The following is a 17,244-nucleotide window of genomic DNA, read 5'->3' as shown; positions in this document are numbered from 1 at the left end:
ACCAAGCCTCCAAGCTCCAGGACCAGGTCGATAGCTTCATCTCTGCCATCAATCATAACCTCAATATTAAAGGAGGAAGAGTGACCTCCTCCAGATCACTCAGTCTCATCCGAAAAGGCAAGATGCCCTCCCTGGGTGTCTTTCTATCAATCTTCTGGTGATCAGAGCCATTTACCTCTCTCTTCTCCACTGGCAGGACCTTATAGCTGGCTTACCAGTTTGCATTCAATCAGACAATAGCATGGTCGTGACATAAATAAACCACCAGGGTGGGACACGCAGCGAGTCCGTCATGTTACAGGTTTCACAGATTTTGGCTTGGGTCGAGCGGCACGTGCCAGCAATATCATATTCCATCATATTCCAGGCGTGGACAACTGGGTCGCTGATTTACTAATTCGTCAAGGCCTCTCCTCAGCTGAGTGGTCCCTCAACTCCTTCATGTTCGAACAGGTCTTTCAGAGGTGAGGCACTGCTGACGTCGATCTGATGGTGTATCGTATGAATCACAAGGTCCTTCGTTTTGTAGCCAGATCTCACGACCCCTGGTGGTCAGTTACGACGCCCTGGTTATTCCATGGTCTCAATTTCAACTTCCTTACCTTTTTTCACCTCATCCTCTGATTTCCAGACTCGTCAAGAAGATCAAAGCGGAAGGACATCCAGTTACCCTAGTGGCTCCAGACTGGCCCAGAAGAGATTGGTATGCACAGTTAGTCAACCTACTCACAGATGTACCCTGGAAACTCCCAGACCGACCAGACCTACTCCCTCAGGGTCTCAGCTTCCACCAGAATTCTCGATCTCTCAATTTAATGGCAAGGAAACCCTCGTCCACATAGATCCCAAGTCTTTTTCCCTTCCATCCATCCTGGCATTACAATCCGGTTTGTCTCTTAGTACCCTCAAGGGTCGGGTCTCTGCGCTCTCAATTCTGTTTCAACGGAATTTGGCCTCTCATCTCCCGGTCAAGACCTTCCTTCAGAGAGTTGCTCACCTAGCGCCACCATATCGTCCCCTGTGGACCCTTAACCTAGTTTTGACCGTTCTTCAGGGACCTCCCTTTTAACCCATTCAGGACATTGCATCCTCCCTTCTCTCCTGGAAGGTTGCATTCTTGGTTGCGATCACTTCCATCAGACGGGTCTCAGTATTGGCAGCTTTTTCTTGCCACTCTCCTTTCCTTGTCCTCCCCACCAAGACCTACGACCATATCCTTCATTCCTTCCCAAGATAGTCTCCCTGTTCCATATCAAAGAGGACAGTGTCCTTCCTTCCTTCTGGCCGTTATTGGAAAGGTCTCTCCACAAGCTGGACCTAGTCAGAGCCTTACATCTCTACCTCTCAAGAACAGCATCCTTCAGATGTTTGGATGGGTTGTCATTTCTGAGGGTCGTCATAAAGGACTCCCTGCCTCCAAGTCTACTATCGCCAGCTGGATCCGCTTGGCTATATTGGAGATTTATCGAGTTAAGGATAGACCACCCACTCCGGGGGTGAGGGCTGACTCAACCAGTGCAGTGGGGGCCTCCTGGTTTGTTCGGCACCATGTGAACCCAGATTTACAAGGCCGCTACCTGGCCATCCCTTCATACATTCGCAAGATTCTAAAGGGTACATTCGTACATCTCGGCTGATGCAGGCCTAGGTAGAAAGGTGTTGCAAGCGGCGGTTGTCCGTCGCCTGACCTATTTTGAGCACAATATTCTGTTTCCTCTCTTGGGACTGCTTTAGGACATCCCATGGTTACCTGTGTTACCCAATGAAGCAATAAAGAAAGAAGGAGTTTTGGTACCATAAAATCTCTTTCTTTGGGCCTTCATTGGGGGACACAGCACCCTCTCTTGTTTGTGCCTATGTTGGGCCCGAGTGCCTCTGGTGGGCCTGTGGATAGTTTTTATGTTGTTGCTTCTCTTACTGCTTTTTCACTAACTGACGAGCTTTGTGCCAGTCGGTGGGTGTACCCTGTTGAGGAGCTAACTCTTTTTTTGCCTAGTGTCAGCCTCCTTGCGACAGCAGCATACACCCATGGTTACCTGTGTCCCCCAATGAAAGCTCCAAGAAAGATTTTATGGTGAGTACCAAAAATCCTTCTTTGTCTGTCATTCCAGATTTTCATTTGTGCATGCCAATCCTTGTATTTAATGAGACCGGGGAGGTAGTAAGCTGTGGTCAGGATGTTTTTTGTTTTTTTTTTACTTTGATCTGTGAGGCAGGCCCTGGTATATTATCTGTGTACGGCATACTTGTATCATATTATGCTAGTGCATTTATACTACATTGAAGGGAAATGTGTGCACTTCCTGCTGCCAGATGGTATTTCCTTCCCACTCTACTACACGTTCCTTCAGGATTTATATCTGGAAATTCCAGATGTAGAATACAAAGTCCCTGTAGATCCAACTTAAGCATCTTTTATGTATGTAAATAGGAAGAGGACAGGAACTCTAGTGCCAACTATTGGACGTAGCAATCCTATAAGTCTATATCAACCCTTTTAAAGGGCCTTGCTGCATGACTTAAGATATAAAGGTAAACAAGAGTCTCCATATGCAGACGACTGTTTCAGGGTTCTTACTCCACATCGGTACACAGTGGCAGACTGGTTGGCTTGGAGTGGCTGGTTTGGTTTCATATACCAAGTCATATGGCAAGACTCTGTAAAGGGTCGTTATTGACTTCTAGTGTTGCTCCTTCCAACTGGTGCCAATACAGACCCGGTTCTCCTCTGTGAAGAAGCTATTTGCATATTTTATTTCCCAGGGAACATTGAAATGCCTATAAGTCTCCCTACACCAGCTTGAAGGTCCTTAATGAGAAACTTAGACCCTTTTGTACTGTAAAGGTTGTACAGACATCCTTTACTATATAAAAGGGTCAAGAGATGTACAGAGATCACTTCTCCATGTGAAAGGAACAACATGTGACAAAATAAATATACTTCTAGAGGCAGCGATTCAAAATTAAATACATTTATTTATTACCAAACATTGCACATAAAAAAACGACGTCTGCAATAAATAGAAGTAACAGAGCAATCACTTTACAGAACCCATTTATTCCAGTTCACTTCAGAAGGGAAGATTCCCCCCAGCCTCATCGTGCAGTCAATGCTGGGCTCATAAAACACGGTGAAATCCTCTGATAGTTTGCTGCTTGTGTACATCGCTGGGGCTTCAGCCTTTGAGAAAAGAGAAGCTTTGGTAGATTTTTCTACGTAGCACTTTTTTATGCAGCCCATTTGTTCCAGCACCTAAAGAAGACAAATTTATAAATCTGATTACAGACACGGTTACATCTGATTAACAACAAAAACTGCACAAGCATAAAAAAAAAAATGTAGAAGACTCATTACACGTCAATTTCCTGAATGGTTCTACCATGGTCAAGGGGCAAAAAAATACAATCAGAAGATCTCAAAACTATGTGCCTGAAAGAAAGATGTGCATTGTTATATCCGTTTCATCTAGGTGCTGCACTATGGGTTTTTGAGCCACATATTACAGGTTAGTAGTCCCACGGTTAGTCCGAGATACTTGACTGTAAGGTGGTGTCCCAATATACAAAAATGATCATCTGTTGTCTGGATAGTGATAATGGTCAGCACGTTGTCTAATGAGATGTCCACCTGATGCCAGAACCTAATTCGTCCCTGGCTGCGATTGGTCATACATGCACTTTGCAGATTCACTCAAAGTCTATGGCACTGGTGAAGCTAGTAAAGAGCCGCAAGCAGCCACCATCGTCACTCCCATAGACATTAAATGGAGCTGCACAGTGCGCGCGACCTGATAATCTATGCAACTCCTCCTGGCCTCAATCATATGGTGAGGGGAGAACGAGAGACAGGGTCCCCGGTTCTGGGAATTGGTGGGGACCCACACCTAGATCTAAAGGGATACTATAAAATATTACCTGTAATAACTCAAGTATAATGACCGGCTGCAGCACGTCATTGTAATGTTGGATCAAGCTTTGCTGTGTGATCCCAGGCTTAGTCATTACTTGGTATAAAACTGCCTCCATCATTCCTTTACAGACTGGTTTATTTAGGCTGCCATCCACAATCCTCCATGGTCTTCCAAGAAAGCAAAAATCCAAATCCCTAGAAGAAAAAAAGAAAAATTATTTTTCTAAAATTCAAAAACAAAAAAAGGAAAAGGAAAAAAAAATCTAATCATTCAGGTTACTCAACTTTATGGGATGCGATAACCCCAAAAGGAAAGGGTATATTCTGAATTAAAACACATAATAGGTAATCTGTGGTGGATAGCTTATAGTACTGTGTAACTTCGGTTATGCATGTGTAGCAGTCTGCCACCAGAGTGTCCGACAATGATCACTACCAGGCCGGGCGTCATTACTCTGCATTGTGATAAGCTGATACTGTCTAGCTCATCTGCAGATGTAGAACGATATAACTCACCTCTCGCATAATGTCCCCAGAGATTCTCCTGAAAGAAATAAAGTAAAATATTAAAAAACTTTTGCTTTGCCGTATCATGCAAAGGAAATATAAGAACCAGACTAAACCACCATCTTTTACAGAGGGTGAAATAAGTATTGAACATGTCACCAATTTTCTCACCAGATGTCGGTAACAACCCACCCAATCCACACAGGCAAAGAAATCAAACCATATATATCCATAAATTAAGTTATGTGTAATAATGAGAAATGACACGGGAAAAAGTATTGAACACATGAAGAAAGAGGTGCAAAAAGTCATGGAAAGTCCTGACACCTGCTGAAATCTATCAATAATTAGAAAGCAATCCTGCCACTTAGTGAAAAATATCAGCTGGTTCACCTGATGGCCAATAAAAAGGTGTCACATTACCAAGGTGCCACACAAGAAAAATCTCATGATGGGTAAAACCACTGAGCTGTCACAAGACCTTTGCAACTTTATTGTTGCAAAACATACTGATGGCATTGGTTACAGAAGAACAGCGAGCACTGTTGGGGCCATAATCCAGAAGTGGAAAGACCATCATTTCATGATAAACCAGCCAGGTGGCAAGATTTCAGACAAAGGAGTGAAAAGAATTATCAGAAGAGCTGTCCAAGAGCCAAGGACCACCTGTGGTGAGCTACAGAAATACCTGGAATCAGCAAGTACAATTGTTTCAAAGAAAACTATAAGAAATGCAATTAGCCTCCATGGCCTGTATGCATGCTCACCACGCAAGACTCCATTGCTGAATAAAAAGCACGTTCAAGTACGTTTAAAGTTTGCTCAACAACATTTAGACTGAAAACACCATACCAACAGTGAAGATTGGAGGCGGGAACATTATGGTGTGTGGCTGTTTTTCAGCATGCGGCCTTGGCAAACTTCATATAATTGAAGGAAGGACAAATGTACTGAGACATTCTTGATAAAAATCTGCTGTCATCAACCAGGATGATGACTATGAAACGAAGGGGGACATTTCAGCAAGACAATGATCCCAAACACACAGCCAAGGAAACTCTCAACATAAAGAGCTAGAATGGCCTAGCCAATGATTTGACCTGAATCCAATAGAAACATTTATGGATAACCTCCCTCATACGGTTATGTATACAAAAAAAAAAAACAAACAATCGGGTTAATTGATTTCATATTTTGATAGGTCAGACTATTACGGATGCAGCTATAGCAGATCTGTTTCGTTTTTATTATTTCTTTATTTTTAATAGACAAAATGGACAACTGAAATTTTGGGATATTTTTTCTCTATATTTTTAAATTTTTAGATTTTTAGACCCCTTAGGGAAGTTAAACCTGCAATTGTCCAATCGGTTTCCTATATACAGCAATGCCACAGTATTTCAGTATGTAGTAAAGATCATGGTTTACTATGAAGCTTGTCTTTACAGAAGTACTGTAATGACAGGCATGGGGTCTTTGGCAGACTTCCGGGTGCCATTGCAACCTATCGGCATCCTACAATAACGCCACAAGGGGTCGATGTTCGGGGGTAATACTCCCCCCCAAGACTGCATGCATTAAATGCTGCTGTCAGAAATGGACGATGCCATTTATGAAGTTAACAGCAGAAAACAGAGATCAGCTCCATCTGCTGCTCTGAGAGGTAGATGCCGGCTGTGTAACACAGTCAGTGTCTGCAGGGAATTATGCAGTCTGAGCCTGCATCAAAGAAGGGGACCCGACATTGGGCGTAATAGTATGTCTAAGGTCAGGATGGTGTTAAAGAACCATTTCCAAATGATAAAAAAAAAAAATCAAACTGCACCACAAAAAGGCAGAGTTTGTGTTAATTAGAATCAAAAGGTCAGTTTTTTGGAAGCTTTTGAATACACTACCAGGTTTGTACTCAGTTTGCCTCATTTACTCAATGGTCCTGAAAGATCCAAAAACATGGAATATAGTTAAAAAGTTGCACAAAATTCAGTCTTTTTTTTCACTCATTTTCTCCACCATCCTGATACTCGAGTTCCAACCTGCTGACAGTTTCGGACTATTCTCATATCCAGCATTTATTACTGTGCTCTGCGTGTCAAGGATGCTGCTGCCGCCTTTAATCGGTCTGGTGTACCAGTGCAGCTTCATTCCTGTATTGTTTCTCCTTCTACAGCTCCTAAGGGATCTCTCACTGTGTGTGTGTTTTTTGCCTCTGTAGAGTTTGCACTGTGTGTACTTTCCTCCCTGTCTACACTGTGTGATCTGCCCTCCCAGAAGCCTTAGAATCTTTCCACCTTCCGATTTGTAGTGTACAATCTTCTTAATCTCACTGCTGCCACCTCAAACAACGAGATAAGAGCAGGACTGAACAAGAGAGCCAGCATAGCCAGTGAGCCATCAGATCTACGTCAGCAGGAAAAGGGCAACCAGCTATGTGATGGAAAAGGCAAAAAAAAACATTTTTATAAAAGACTCTTTAGAAAGTTGCTTAGTTTTGCATTTAGGAAGCAAATTAAAATAATCAACGACAATGTGTCCACAGACAATTGTACCCTGTGGCATCCTATGAGGGACAAATGAAACCCGCTAGGATCACGTTGTTCTGAGAAACACCTTCGTACAAACATTTCTGAAAGGCGATGGCAATGACAATCCAATGGCCTAATTAGGTGTCCTCTATCCCACAAGCATTACATATTTCACAAGTGTGACCCCCGCCTTCCATCACTGGGGTCTGTCTGCACCCCGCCCTATAATGGTATTGTTACCAGATATTAGTAAGTATGACCTGTTTTTTCTGTAAGGTTCTTTTGGACTTGATGTCCTTTTCAGTGCATTATATTCTAGATCATTACCTTCCCAAGTTCTTACCTGCATCCATTTTTGGAGTGAAGATGTCACAGTCAGAAGCTCTTGGCTCCTCAGAAACCGCAGTGTTTTCTGCATCATTTGAGTTCTCAGAGTCCACAATCTCTAAAAGTTCTTTCTTTCTTGGCGGCTCATTAATACTTCTATCACTATCGGCCTGGTCTTCAGACACTTGCTGTGCCACTTCTGGGCACTCAGAGTCTTTATTTAGAAGGGTCTTGTCTTGCTCCTTCAGGTTGTACGAGTGCAGAACCCATGGATCAGCGTGACCCGTGGCTACCAGTCTAACATACTCTCCTCCAACTTGTAGCACTTGTCTATATGTTAAAAGATCCTAAAGGATCGCACAAATTGAAAAGTTAATTGTGAACGTACAGTATTAGTAACTTTTTCTAATGAGCATCTTCACCAAGTTGTCTGTCAACTTTTTAAGTCTGACCATTTTTGCAATATTAATATTCCTGGAATGACTGGGCAACAACCAATATGGCACCATTAAAGCTTTCAAAGTGATCATCTCCCATCTTTCCAAGACTCCCGAATGGCAGATCTGATTGGCCTAATTAACTTGTTATAGCCCACAATCATAGATTAAAGCATAAAATCAATTAAAACATAACTTGACAAACAAGACTCTTAAGTCCGCTTGTCTGTCTTCAGTTAGTGCACACGAAACAATATCCTGAATATATAGAACAAAGTCCAAAGTCGGAACCAGGAAGACTTCACAAATGACACAGAGATGCATATATTCCACCTAATAATGCAGCCCGTCCCAGAGAAAACTAACTTAGCTCACGGGTTTATGGCCGGGATGGTTTTTACTCATGATGGCTATGAGCGGTAAGAACCGTAAGGTTGAAATGTGTCAATTACGTTTTTTATCTGGGACATGCTGCATTATTAGGTAACTTCTTTATAAAGTCTCTCTGGGTGCGCCAAACCCATTCATGTTCTAGTTTCCATATAAAAATTCAGCATAAAAGGGGTGTACGAAAGTTATTAAAACACCACTCCAGCAGGTTAATTATTATTTCAGTGCTGGAGTGGTGCCACTAATATAAGTTCCCAGCCCCTACTATTATATTTACCAGCCACAGTCTTCTTATCGGCGCCACTCCGGTTCTCTTCTGAAGTTTGTTATCTGCTGGATTGCTCCAGTGTTTGAGTAGTCACCTCCAGCTTACCCAGCAATGTAACTCTATAAGAAGTAGAACGAGGCCCTCATAAACTTCCATTGAGATCTTGTGACTATTACCTCTGACTTCCGGTCAATCAGGAGTTGCGATCACAAGATAGCGGCGTGGGACCGGAGTGACGCCGGGAACAGCTGAAGACAGCGGCTTGTAAGTATAACACTAGGGGCAGGGAACTTCCATTCATGGTACAATTTGGGCGGTGTAATTAAAAAATAAAAACCGCTGGAGTGGTTGCTTTAACAGCAGGAAAATAAACAACTTTTCAATTGACTAACTTTTTTTTATCTGCGGTCTTCGCTTTTATCTTTCATAGTGTACAATTGGTTTCAATGGAGCTTGACCACCAGGGCCTGCCCAGTGTGCACAGTAGTTACATTCCAGGAAAGGGGTTAGCTACTAACATACTAGTCAGCTCTCTCAAGCCCGTTGATTTCTATACAGCTGCTCCCCAACTTAGCATCTCATCAGAAGTTTCCACCGCAGGTCTCCTAATCATGGCTCCCACTTTCATGAGCCCTGTTTTTGCACAAAGGCCCTGTTATCTCTATATGTAAATATAAAGACTCAGAACAAGCACTGATAGACGGCTAACTGTGTAGGAGCAGAATGAAGCTGCTCACCGAAACAGTCACTCAAGAAGAAGGAGCAGCCGCCCCGCAATCAACCAGGAAGCAAGGAGACCGCACTGCTCTGAGCTGCTCAAGAGACAACTTGAAAATACGGCACGTTCACTCAGTGGTTAGCACTGCAGCCTTGCAGCGCTGGGGTCCTGGGTTCAAATCCCACCAAGGACAACATCTGCAAGGAGTTTGTATGTTCTCCCCGTGTTTGCGTGGGTTTCCTCCGGGTTCTCCGGTTTCCTCCCACACTCCAAAGACATACTGATAGGGAATCTAGATTGTGAGCCCCGATGGGGACAGTGATGATAATGTATGTAAAGCGCTGCGGAATATGTTAGCGCTATATAAAAATAAAGATTATTAAGATTATTAAAAAATACCTCTTTAACTGGTAACTTTAGGGTTGGTCAATATGACGTAAAAGTAAAAATCTACATTTTTTTTAGAACTTACAATTGATTTTCAATTTTAATCTCAATTTAATTTTTTTTTCACAAAAGGGAATGTCTTAAATCATGCTAATCTTTGTTTGGAATTCACTGAACCAGTTTCTTAGTTTACCTGATGTTATTTTTCGGGGGAATTGAGAGGCCCCCATACATTGTATAGGAAAGGTGTAGCCAACGTTAATCTAATGTGTATTAGTCTTGCCTCTCCAAGCAGCCTATTGTGGCCCCATAACCCCTAGTAGGGATGACACAGGTAGAGAAAGTAATAAGAAAAGAGACTCAAAAATAAACTAGGGTAAGGCGGAGAAGACACTAATGTACACTTGGCCTCTACAACAACGAACACAGATCATAATGAGGTACCAGTCACATATTACTATGCATATACCATCTGATGTCTGTGCACATAGTATACTGCATACAGGAGAATATGTGACTGGCATACAATATACTATGGCCATAGAAAATAAGCTGTTATATACAAGATAATCTGCAATACTGTGACTACATAAGATCAGATAGTATACAGGATAATAGGTAATGACTACACAGAATAAGCCGATCAGCCTGCTCCACACGTCTTGAGGACGAGAAAGGGTGTATTAATAAAGTTAATTAGATTAATCACCCAAGCCTACCATTAGGTGTGGACATACAGAGAAGAGAATAAATGTCACTTTCCTCCTCACGTTGTGGACCATGGGGAGCTCTGATCACACCCTCATGTCTTACCTGCATGTACTGCTGTAAAGATTTAGTCCTTCCGTTTTCTAGATCTTCATATTTGACAAATCTTTCTCCGATATCTGATACCTGCATGCCAAAATGTGAACCGGCTTCAATGGCAGCTAAGATTTCCAGCACCGAGTCTATGTCTTCTTGTGTGTAGCCCTGGCTATTTGTACACTGACTTATGAACGTGGCGACGTTCTGATCTTTGGTGTTTACAAGCTCAGTGAAAAGAGGAGGCAGTGAAGGCATGTCCGCAAAAAAATCACTAAAGGAACCTAGGAAGAAAAAAAAACAAATATATATATATTTTTTTCCATCTGAAGCAAACTTTATATAAATGAATGAATCGGGCATTTGGCAAAAATTTCAAAAAATTAGCAATTCTCAAACTGTGTTTATACCTTTAATCCGCATAGTTATACTGCACAAATAGTTAATAAAATACATCTACCCCATGTCCACCTTACAGCAGCACAATTTGTAAAATTACATTTTTTTTGCTTGTATGTTACAAAGTTTAAAAATGTAGCAGCAATTTTTCAAGGAAATTTACAAAATTTTTTTTTTTTTTTAGGGACCTATTCAGTTTTGAAGTGACTTTGGGGGGTCCTACATATTGGAAAACCCCCAAAAGTGATACCATTTTAAAAACAGCGCTCCCCAACGTATTCAAAACTTCTGTCAGGTAGTTTATTAACCCTTCAGGTGTTTTTTTTTGTTTTTTTTTAGGAATTAACAAAAAAGTGGAATGACAGGGTTGAAAAATGATATTTTTACCACTAAAATGTTACTAACGTCTGAACAGGCCACTATAGCCAGCAGACTCTAAGGCCGTTACTTGTCCTTGGATTGTCATGGCCACCATCAGGACCACACAGCCAGGATCTCAGTGTACTGATGGGGTTAAAGAGGGCGCCCCACACTCTGTTAGCTATCTAGATGCCAGCAGCATCTAAGGGGTAAAACGGCCATGGTCGCTGTCAACACCAATCATGGCTGATGCAGTAGGGTGTCAGCTATAGTATATGATTGTACACTACAGCTGACAGCCGCTGTATTGGCCACGATCGGTGTTGACCCCTGGATGCTACTATCAATAGCAACAGGGGCATCTGGATGGTTAACAGAAGGAGAAGGGCTCCTTCTTTAACCCCATTGGCACCAGAGATCATGATTGTGTGGTCCGAATGGTTACTGTTAGGTTTGGTGTGCGAGGTAAAATGTGACAGGCAACATTTTAGTGGAAAAAAAAGTGTTAATTTCACTTTACATTAATTCTTGTGAAGCAACTGAATGGTTAACAAACTACCTTACATCAGTGTTAGATACTTTAATGGGTGTTGTTTTGACAAAGGTATCGCTTTTGTTGGTTGTCCAACATACAAGCTCCTCAGTCACTTAAAACTTATTGGGTCTCTAAAAAATATAAAAGTTTTGTAAATTTCTTTGAAAAAAAAAAGCAAAATTACTGCTAAACTTTTCAACCCTTCTAACAACCAAAGAAAATAATAGAAGTCCGGGGAAATGATGCTGAAGTAAAGCGGGGAATACGAATAATGTTATTTATTAACTTTTTCGTGTAGTATAACTATCTGTTTTAAAAATAAGTTTAAAAATTGCAAATTTTTGAAACTTTTCTTAAAATTTCCAATATTTTTTATAAGCACAAAACATATCGATATAAAATTTCCCACTAACAAAGTACAATTTGTCATGAAAAAAACAATCTCAGAATCACTGGGATATGTAGTAACATTACAGCATTATTACCACAAAGGGACGCATTAGATTTGAAAAGTTTGGTTTAGTCACTAAGGGATTAAAAAGTAAAGACACAGCTACTAATAAAAAACAAACATGGATGTGATTTGTAGCCATACAAGAATGTTCCAGGTCCAATAATATGCATGCCTCCAACATGTGCACGGCTATTTGTAGGACAATTTTAAAGGGAATCTGTCAGCAGGTTTTTGATATGTAATCCGATGGCAGCTTGATGTAGGGACAGTGACCCTGATTTCAGTGATAGGTCACTTACTGGGCTGCTTTGCGCACTGTTGAGAAAATCAGTTTTCTCTGCTGCAGATCTAGCAGTTCTCTGAATGCTGAGCTCTGTATAACCCCGCCCCCACCACTGATTGGTAACTTTCTGCCTATGCAGAGTGTACACAGAAAACTGGCAATCAGTGGTGGGGTTACATTGACCTCCAAGAAAATTGCCATGAACAAAATAAAGTGGATCTGTGCTCCCAATGTGAAGTTGCTTTATAATTGGACTTCCTTTTCCCCACTTGCACGTTGTGATTTTTCAGGGATTTTCAAAATCAGATCTAATGTCTACTACAGAAACAGACCGAATTCTGCCTCCATTGTAGATCTCTTACCAGAACATTTTAACCTTCCGCTCAGAGGAGTGTTCCTTAGTTTTATCCGTACATGACAAGAATTGACAACCACACTGTCATTTGGGTTCAGGTTCCTTAAGCTGACGATTCCAGGGGCGCAATAACCTCTCATCAGCAGATAGTTAGTATGAGACGCCTGACGCGCCTTCACTTCTATCTTCGGTTTGTTTCCCAAACTGTCGTCATCTTCATCATCAAAATCTTCTTCATCCAGTCCTTCTTTTCCAAGGCTGCAGCAAAATTTGAAAAGGATTATGAAAAGGTTATGTGGCAACAGGAAAAAAAAACATGTTACAAAACACATTAAAAGAAACACAAAATTTACACACAAATATATAACATTTCATATCCACACTAGATTGATAGGATAAAAATTACTTTAAATACTTTGGCCGCATTTGCACTTTATTTTTTTTGCTACGCTTCCTGAAGGCAAAATTTTACAGGTTTTCAAATATCCTTCCTTAAAAACTTATGACCATTTTGTTCCTGTAGAGGCTGTGCAATTCCTTTAAATAGGTGGTTATCCTGCTGCTGACATAGAAACGACTGCATACTGTTACTGGCTTTATGGTTTCCCTGCTATTCCTCTCCCTTCTCTGAGTCTTAGGCTATGTGCCCACGATGCAGAAATGAAGCAGAAAATTTCTGCAGCGTTTCTGCATGTTCTTGGCAGTAAAAACGCTTGCGGATTTTACACGTGTTTTTACATGCGGATTTGACTTGCGTTTTTCAAATGCATTGAGACCTCAAATCCGCATGCAGAAATGCACAAATAATGGACATGCTGCGGATTTTTCTGCAAGGAAAATAAGCTGCGGAAAATTCCGCAGCATGGGCACAGAACATGCAGATTTTCATTGGGGATCATGGGGCACGGATTACCAAGCGTTTTGCAAGCGTTTACGCTGCTGAAATTCTGCAGCAAAAACGCTTGAAAAACGCATAATGGGCACACAGCCTTAGGGCGCAGTCAGAGAGCTGTATAAATCGGAGCGAGATCGTAACACAGTGCACAGACTGGCTAGCGGTCCCAAGCTTGACAGCTGCATAGAAATATATGAAACTGTCACAATCAGGTCCAGTGAGCCGCCCGCATGTCCGTGCACTGCGTTACGGTATTGCTCCAATTTATATGGCCATCTGACTGTGCCCTTAGTGAGAGCAATTAGGACAAAGGGAAGAATGCATATGGCAGATCAGAGTGTAGAGAGGGGAAAGCATCTAAGACTTCAGGGTAAGCAAATCACATGGGCTCTCTAGTATCAGAGGGAGAAAGGGAGGAAAGCTTGTAGACAGCGTACTATACAGGGAGGGAAATGGGAAATCATACACAGGTCAGTATCTGTGCTTGTCAGCATAAAGGAAGAGACACCCACATGGGCTGTAGAAGGGGAAATCAATTTAGGGATGAAGCAGAGCAAAAAATACATAAATCTGGCCATTGTTTCCAGCATAATACTGCCTGATTATGTGGACATTCAGACCTAAACAATAAATCTGACAGCAGAAAACCAACTGTAACCTAACGTAGAATATTTCCCTTGATGATCTCAGCACCTACAGAGAAATCAGTTACCTTTTCATGACTTCATTCTCAACTAAAGTGCTGTCCACCACTACGATCTGGTCAGGGATTTTCACATTCACAGATATAAACCCCAGGAGTAGTAGAGAGAGAAAGGTCACACATTGGCCGCCTGGGCCATCCAAAGAAAATAACAGCATGTCTGCTGGAGATTCATTTGTCTGGTCACCAAAAGAGAAGGTGTCTACTTGATCAGCATTTCCATAAGAATTTAGCTGTTCCAAAAACTGGAAGGATTCTGTACAAATTGTAGATGGAAAGCGCCAAGTAAAAAGCCTACAGAAATAGAAAAAGACACCAATAAGCCAAAAAATGTTCACTGAATACTAAGAACTAGCAGGAAATTATTCCATGTCCTACCTGTAGTAACCCTGTGATAACTGGAAGGACATTGGCACAAACGGTAAAGCGCGGTTTTTCTTTGGTCCTAATGTATGATTTCCACGACGACGATTGACCAATCTCTTCTTCTGAAACTCCTGAAAAGCCTTTCCCAGAATGTCATCACGATACTGTCTGTACATTCGAAAAGTCTACAAAGAAATAGAAATTATTCCCCAAAACACTGAATACCACAATCCTTCTTATTCCATGTGAAACCACGTGCAAGTAAAACCAAACGTGGTGGAATAATACATCTCAGCCATTGATGCACCCAAAATGTGAAAACCAACTAATTGTCATGTGTGTATCAGAGGTGACAGACAGTCGCCCTGCAGTGGGTTGCAGGAGATCTCTACGTTTGGCATTACAGACATCTTCTTAGATAAGAGGCTGTCTTTAGGACCGAGCGGCTACCTCTCTCTTGCTAATTAGCTCTCTGGCCTGCGTGTATACAGGGTGGTCCAAAAGTAGGTGGACACAAAGTGTAATAAGGTTATGAAGGGGGAGATTTATCAAACATGGTGTAAAGTGAAACTGTCTCAGTTGCCCTTAGCAACCAATCAGATTCCACTTTTCATTCCTCACAGACTCTTTGGAAAATGAAAGGTGGAATCTGATTGGTTGCTAAGGGCAACGGAGCCAGTTTCACAGATCTAGTTTTCACAGATAGATCTCCCCCAAATCTGTTTTCATTTCAGATAATTCAGATAACACATAATGGCAAATAATTTAAATACAGATCAAAGAAAATGGATTTTAACAGAGTATTGGAAATCTCAAAATGCTGAAATCGTTAGAGCAAATTGGGGTGAAACATTTGGTACTCAAGCCCCAAAGAGACAAACCATTTACCGCATTCGTGTCAAATTCAATGCCACTGGCTCAATCCTTAATGCTCCAAAAACTGGTCGACCCAAAACAGTCTGTACAGAAGATAATAAACAACTTGTGGCTGAAACATTTGTTCAGAGTTCAAAAAAGTCCACCAGAAGAGCCTCTATGGAATTGGGAATATCACGAGCTTTTATCATGCGAATCCTGAAATCTATTGGGTGGAAAGCTTATCGTCCACATCTAACTCATGGTTTATTGGAGGATGATCCAGACAGGCGGCTGCAATTTAGTGTTTGATAAATCTCCCCCTTCATAACCTTATTACACTTTCTGTCCACCTACTTTTGGATCACCCTGTATATACCTGGTGTGTCTGAGAGGGAGTCGCCGACTATATTCATTTCTACTTGTGAAGGCTTAGCAAGAGCAGTACTTTGTCCTCTCTGGAGCTTGAGGCTCAGTTGTCTGGAGTCATCTAAAGCTAAGCATTCTCCCCCTGTTTGTCTACCCTTGTTGTCTATAGATTTTAATGGAGATAGACTAGTGCTCATCTCCTCCCATCCCTAGCCTTAGCCATACGCCAAGTAAAGACAGGGCGAGGCACGTGTGCGGCAATTGCTGAAGACAGGCCCGGCGTCAGCACCCGGCGCACCCAGGCAAGTGCCGGGGCCCTGAGCAGGCAAGGGGGGCCCACACACGCTATGGGACCCATGAGCGAAGGAGAGCAGTGCCTGAGCCCGCCCCGCTTGCTCAGGGCCCCGGCAGTCGGCACAATACTTACCTCTCCCCATGCCTCCGCAGCAGGTCCTGTCTCTTCCGCAGCTGCTGCACAGTGACGTCTCAGGTCAGAAGGCGCGGTGACGTCTTTCCACCGCGCCCTCTCCTTAGCAGTCATAGCGCAGAGCGGGAAGACGCCGGCGACCCTGAGGAGTCCGGAGCTGAGCAGCGGCAGCCGGTGAGGAGAAGTGAGGTGAGTATTTGATTTATTTTTTTTTTTTAATGTATGGAGACGTGGGGCATTAAATGGGGTGGGGGGAGGTGACATCCTGCATGGGGCATTATATGAGGGGGAAGGGGAGGAGAGGTGACATCCTGCATGGGGCATTATATGGGGGGAAAGGGGAGGAGAGGTGACATCCTGCATGGGGTATTATATGGGGGGGAAGGGAAGGAGAGGTGACATCCTGCATGGGGTATTATATGGGAAGGGGGGGGTTAGGAGGTGACATCCTGCATGGGGCATTATAATGGGGGAGGGGGGGTGTGACATCCTGCATGAGGCATTATATGGGGGTACAGCCTGCATGGAGCATTATATGGGGGCCCAGTATCCTGTATGGAGTGTTATATGGGGGCCCAGCATCCTGTATTGAGCATTATATGGGGGCCAGTATTCTGCATGGAACGTTATATGGGGGACAGTATTCTGTATGGAGCAATATATGGGGCACATAATACTGTATGGAGCAATATATGGGGCCCATAATATTAAAAAGAGGACTATGTGGTGCCATAATACTGTATGGAGGACTATATTGTCCGGTCTGCACTGTGCACTGAGAGGATTTGCCTGTTTCTGAGATATTGTAGAATTTACAATAGATATCACTCATGCAATGTAAGAAGTGAAATCTTTGGCACTGTACTATATACACTGCTCAAAAAAATAAAGGGAACACTTAAACAACAGAATATAACTCCAAGTAAATCAAACTTCTGTGAAATCAAACTGTCCACTTAGGAAGCAACACTGA

The 17,244-nt window shown here is 42.4% G+C and overlaps 1 protein-coding gene across 1 annotated transcript in view; it reads right to left on the bottom strand.

Moving 5' to 3' along the window:
* Positions 1-2,956: 2,956 nt before the first annotated feature.
* GTF3C1 (general transcription factor IIIC subunit 1) overlaps positions 2,957-17,244 on the bottom strand; it is a 93,069-nt gene continuing 78,781 nt past the window's right edge. The window contains exons 30-37 of the mRNA XM_073647805.1: positions 14,633-14,805; positions 14,264-14,548; positions 12,664-12,914; positions 10,280-10,554; positions 7,283-7,613; positions 4,427-4,454; positions 3,916-4,105; positions 2,957-3,253 (exon numbers count right to left, since the gene is read on the bottom strand). Coding sequence (XP_073503906.1) covers positions 3,044-3,253; positions 3,916-4,105; positions 4,427-4,454; positions 7,283-7,613; positions 10,280-10,554; positions 12,664-12,914; positions 14,264-14,548; positions 14,633-14,805 — 1,743 coding nt within the window. The 3' untranslated portion in view covers positions 2,957-3,043. The remainder of the gene's footprint in view (positions 3,254-3,915; positions 4,106-4,426; positions 4,455-7,282; positions 7,614-10,279; positions 10,555-12,663; positions 12,915-14,263; positions 14,549-14,632; positions 14,806-17,244) is intronic.

The sequence above is a fragment of the Phyllobates terribilis genome, unplaced genomic scaffold (genome assembly GCF_046119375.1).
Source record: "Phyllobates terribilis strain yellow unplaced genomic scaffold, ASM4611937v1 Scaffold_9__5_contigs__length_417890890, whole genome shotgun sequence".
NCBI classification, from domain to species: Eukaryota; Metazoa; Chordata; class Amphibia; order Anura; family Dendrobatidae; genus Phyllobates; species Phyllobates terribilis.
This window is presented reverse-complemented; position numbering and strand designations above follow the sequence as displayed.